Below are 5202 nucleotides of genomic sequence, written 5' to 3'. Positions count from 1 at the left end.
ACTCGGATCCGGTAAGCAATAATTATTCTGGATCTGGGTTTGATTAGCCGATGCGTCTTCATATGTAGTTTTGAATCTTGTTTCGGTTAGATCCTGATACGAGTGAGATATATACGGTTAGCTTAATTAATTCAATATAGTAAATTTTTAATGATTTTAATATTTTACATTTACAAAAAATTTATTAATAAAATAGTTTCAATACAATATTGAGATATATTCCCACAGTTACTTGATTAATAGGACATCTCTTTTTTTTCTAAGAGAAACACGTGGATTAGGAAAAAATTATAATAATTATATATTACTAATTTATTTATATATTTTTATTAATTGAATCTGAGTTCAAAACAGGTCAAAAGATGTAAATACATTAGGATGTATATAATTTGGATCCGGGTAAATGAAACTAGAAGGAATTGTGGATCCGAACATATGGACTGGGTTGAAAGTTCTCCTCCTGCTACACCCAGTAATTCATTTCCAGGTCGTGATAATTTATTTCTAGGATACAACAAGAAGAAGGAATATTTCAGAACAAAATCAAGGTTTTTCTTACTTAAAATAATAAATTGTAAAATGTTAATTTTAATTGTCGTGAGGCTTTTTTATTTATAGGAAATGGGTCACACAAATGGTTAGGAATCATTTGGCTAAAGAAGCAACTTTGTGACTGCCCCACCTTTGAACATGAAAAGGCAGCATATCAACTATGCGATAAAACTGATCGTCAGAGGATCGTCCCGGGATCCACCTGGACGCTGAATCGGACTCAGAGCCGAATCGTTTCAGCAGTTGCAGGCACACAAGATCCCACGCCAGATCATTGTCAAAGGGAAAATCATTCTCAACATCCCTCAAATTTTGTTAAATACTTTTTTTATTTTTTATTTTCAAAATGTCAAAATTACGTCCTTTATAAATTTAAGTTTGTAAAATTTGGTCATAACTTAAGTTTTCAGCCACTTTTTAACCTAAAATGTGACCCACATGCAATAATTTTTATGTATAAAAAGGTCAAATTATACTCTTTCATAAACAGAAATAAATATGAATTCTCATTTTTTTAGGGAGGAAAATGAATATAATTCGGGTCAAATCATATTTTAGGTGCAAAAATAAATATGAATCGGATTATTTGTTTAATTATAAATGGGATCTAATCTTTTTACCCCTAAAAAATGACTATATGTGGGTTATATGATGCATTCAAGATAAAAAAAAAAAGGGTTGAAAATCTAAGTTAGGATTAAATTTTATCAACATGATTTTATAAAGGATGTAAAGTTACTATTTAAAGGTGAAGAATAAAAAGTTCATTTGACAAAATATTAGAGACATTTTGAATGATTTTCTCTTTTCAAGATATGCATTATACCTGTTCTTTTTTTTTGGCAAAAATAATAATTAAACCCTACTCTAAAATATGCAGACTTAACTAGATCGAGAGAGTGTTATGGCACTACTCTTAGATTTTTTTTTTTTTTCTTACAAGCGGGATTTGAACTTCTATCTACAGTTCAAAGAGGGACTTAAAGTTCGATTTTTTTGTTACAGGTGGGATTTGAACCCCTACCTACAGCGAGGGATTTAAAGTTCCTCTTGGTGGCCACTTAGCCAAGCTCAATGGTTCATTATACTTGTTCAAAATATGCTCAACTCCAACTACATTAATACGGCAACAAAATAAAACGGAAAGCCTGGTCCCAATAGTGGGAGGTCTATGGATTTCAAAAACGAAAGGGAAAAGTGTTTTTTTTTTTTAATTTCTAACACTCTTTACAACCACAATAAAAAATATTAAGAATAAAAAAATGAAATAGCAGAATTGCATGTTTAAATGCATCATAAGAGTTTTTTTTTTCTAACACTCTAATTTGATACTTTTATTTCTCCATATACGGCAAATTGGGAACAATTGAAATCGGAAGGAAAAACAAGCAAAGCAAATGTGAACGGAAATGAAGTATTGGTAAATTTTTGGTTTTTTTTTTTTGAAAGCCAAACCTCAAGAAAAGAAAAAGTAAGTGAATCAAATTGAAATGCCCCTTTTTAGAAAGCCGAACTTCAAGAAGAGAAAAAGTTGTTGGAATAAGGTGAAGTTGGGTCCAACTACGGCTGTAATGGCCGAACAAAGAGTAGACATTTTCCGAGTTCAATGGCCACGAATGATGTCCAAGCCACAAAATTGAAGTCCATAACATTTTGCATCTCGTCATACTCGTATAATAGACTTGATTGCAAGATTATTGGTAGTGCTCTTGCATCTTTGTTACATTTTATTTGATATATTGAAAATAAATTAATTTTTTCTACACTATTAATGTGCAGATTTACGTGATTAGATGCATGCTGCATCAATTGAATATCAAATTTTACATATGCATTATATATAAATCCGTTAATGTATACACTATCAGTATATAAAATATTTACACATTGAAAATAAGTCTTTTTAGTCATTGATTATTGTTTTCCTTACGGGCTTCCTATTTGAATAACACAAAACTGAGAAGCAACATTTCTGTAAGAGAAAATAATCTCTATTTATCTTTCTCAAATATTTCTACCAATAACCAATGTCTTCCTTTATTTAATTTAGAAATAAAAAGAAAATTTTCTTTAGTCAATTCAAGAAAGGAGTTGAATATCATTTCAATGCACACTCAGCTACCAAACTCTTTGGTTACCTGTACAAACCCAAAATACACAAGATTTTCATTGTAAAAAAACAGAGATGGAGGAAGAACTTAATCATTTCAGTCACGAGGAACACCCTCTAATCCTGAGTCGATTGTGGAAGAAACATGACGGTGAACTTGACCAGAAACTAGTAATCTGTTATGGCTGTCAAAAACAAATTTCAGACTCCACAGCCTACTGTTGCTTCCATTGTGATTTCTTTCTTCAGAAAAGATGTGCTGAACTTCCTCCTAAAATCACACATCCCATTCATCCCCAGCATCCACTCATACTCCATAGGCAGCCCACTAATTCTTCTCATGGTTGTATGTGTGATTTGTGTGGCCAAAAGGGTTGGAAGTTTTTCATCTACAAGTGTAACTTGTGCCACTTTGAACTAGATGTATCATGCGCTACATTAGACTGGGAAATTAAGCTCGAATGCCATGACCACCCTGTTATAGAACAAAGATCGGCTACTTTCCACTGTAATGCTTGTTGTATGGTAGGTGAAGATTCGTCGTATTTGTGTACTGTTTGTCCATTTTGGATCCACAAGAGATGTGCGTTGCTACCAGTAACTGTGCAGCACAAGGATCACAATCATCCATTGTTGCTGGCTTATTCTGTTCCTTCTGAGCATCGTAGTTTTAGACAGTATTGCCCTGTCTGCCATGGAAAGATCCATCGCCATTATTGGGTTTATTATTGTGGCCCCTGCAGATATTTCGTTCATATCAAATGCATCATGATTTCTCAAAATACCAAGCAGAAAAATGAAGATGATAAATACTCTATCTCGTAAGAGCTTTTCTATCCTTTGTTGCTATTTGTTGCCCTTTTATTTCCTTAATTGTGATGAAATGTTGTGACATCATATCCTTTGAATTTATTGTCTTGTGGATTTAATTTCTAGGGAAGGAGAACTAGATTTGGAAGATCAATGTGCTACCAAGAAAAATGTGGTGAAACTACCATCAAGTCATGCAGCCCAAGAATTGATCAGCCATTTGCTTAACAAGGCAGATGAAAGTAGCAGTAGTTCAGGTGAATTGAAGGCTGAAGAAAAAATATTTATAGAAGAACACCAACATCCAGTTATTCTTTCCAAGAGGGAGCAAATTCAAGATGAGAATAACGGTACCAAGGAAGAAGCTATAACATTAGTATGTGATTGGTGCATTGAGCCTATTTCCTTATCTGATCCTCACTATTCTTGCGTCGAATGTGGTTACTACGTCCATTTTACTTGTTATAAGCTCCCCAGTGAGTTGCAAATCACAAAACATCCCGAGCACCCGCTCTTGTTAAGGTATGAAGCGAATGCTGTTGGTCATTTCGTCTGCAATGCTTGCCAAAGACAGAGCAATGGTGAATTTTATGAATGCGATCGCGACTCTTGTGAATTACGTTTCTGTATCAAGTGTGCTAGTGCTAGCATGATCCCAAATGTCGTACACGCTGCTCATAAACACCTCTTGACTCAATATGGAAGTTCTGATCCCACAAAATGCAATGCTTGTGGCACCAAAAGTGATGGTTTTGTGTTTGCCTGTAAATATTGCCATTTCTATTTGGACTATGAATGTGCTCTGCTGCCTCCTGCAACCAAGCAGAGATGGGACAAGCACCCGCTGATTTTAGTGTATCCTCCGTATTTCGATCATCCTGAAGAATTCTATTGTGTTCTCTGTGAAGAAGAAATCAATCCAAATACTTGGATGTATCATTGCCGCGACTGCGACTACTCTTTGCATCCTTGGTGCATTCCCCAAATTAAGTTGTTCAGGGATCTCAAATTCGGCCGATCCCTGCTTGTTGATGATCATCCTCATAATCTTACACACGTTACGGAAGCAAGATACAAATGGGTGAATTCTTACATTGTGATGGAAAAAAAATGATTCTACAACGAGGGCGTATTGTGAATGATTTTCTAGAATTGGGGTCTTGCGAGCTCACTGAGCTCGCATTTTGAGAATGCGAGCTCAGTGCGAGCTCACTGAGCTCGCATTCTGAGGATGCGAGCTCGTACTAAGCTCCACCGCCAACACTCCATTTCGAAAAAAAAAGACAAAAGCAAACAGACGAAGCAGAAGTGCCTTTTATAGCTGTCGAACAGAAAAACACAGAATTCGGAATTGTATGTAAAAGCACAACAAAGAAAACAGAGGTGGTTTCTGCACATCGAAGCATCCAAGGACCGGGCTGAGCGGAGCTTCCAAAGACTGGTTCCGCACGTGCCGCTTGCCAAAAATTGTCCACAATTTCAGTCCCAACTCTCCAACAGCATAAAGGTTAGGCTTTTTCACTTGCAATGCCTCAGTAATAGCATTTTAAGTTTAATTAATACTTGAATACCTGAATCCAAGACAAGTTCAGATTTGTGGTGAAATTTGGGTTTAAATTTGACGTGGGTTGTGCTTATTTTTGCATTTTTTGTGGTGGATTTGAGGATAAACGTTAGATGTTTTTCGAATTCGTACAATGTTTGGACTCTCCAATGTAGGAGCAGTTTAT

The 5202-nt window shown here is 35.3% G+C and overlaps 1 protein-coding gene across 1 annotated transcript; it reads left to right on the top strand.

Moving 5' to 3' along the window:
• The first annotated feature begins 2737 nt into the window (after nt 1-2737).
• LOC113708390 (uncharacterized) lies at nt 2738-4586 on the top strand. Its single transcript, XM_027230849.1, has 2 exons — nt 2738-3483; nt 3599-4586. Exons 1-2 carry the CDS (start codon nt 2738-2740, stop codon nt 4584-4586), a joined length of 1734 nt encoding a protein of 577 aa, XP_027086650.1.
• The last annotated feature ends 616 nt before the right edge of the window (nt 4587-5202 follow it).

This window comes from Coffea arabica, chromosome 9c, assembly GCF_036785885.1.
Source record: "Coffea arabica cultivar ET-39 chromosome 9c, Coffea Arabica ET-39 HiFi, whole genome shotgun sequence".
In the NCBI taxonomy this organism is placed as follows: domain Eukaryota; kingdom Viridiplantae; phylum Streptophyta; class Magnoliopsida; order Gentianales; family Rubiaceae; genus Coffea; species Coffea arabica.
The sequence above is the reverse complement of the archived record's forward strand: the minus strand, read 5'-3'. Positions and strand labels throughout refer to the sequence as shown.

Bases quoted from the DNA above. Each gene is read 5' to 3' on its own strand.
- LOC113708390 (XM_027230849.1), top strand. From the start codon at position 2,738: ATGGAGGAAGAACTTAATCATTTCAGTCACGAGGAACACCCTCTAATC. The intron at 3,484-3,598 runs GTAAGAGCTTTT...TTTAATTTCTAG, and splicing joins GATGATAAATACTCTATCTC to GGAAGGAGAACTAGATTTGG.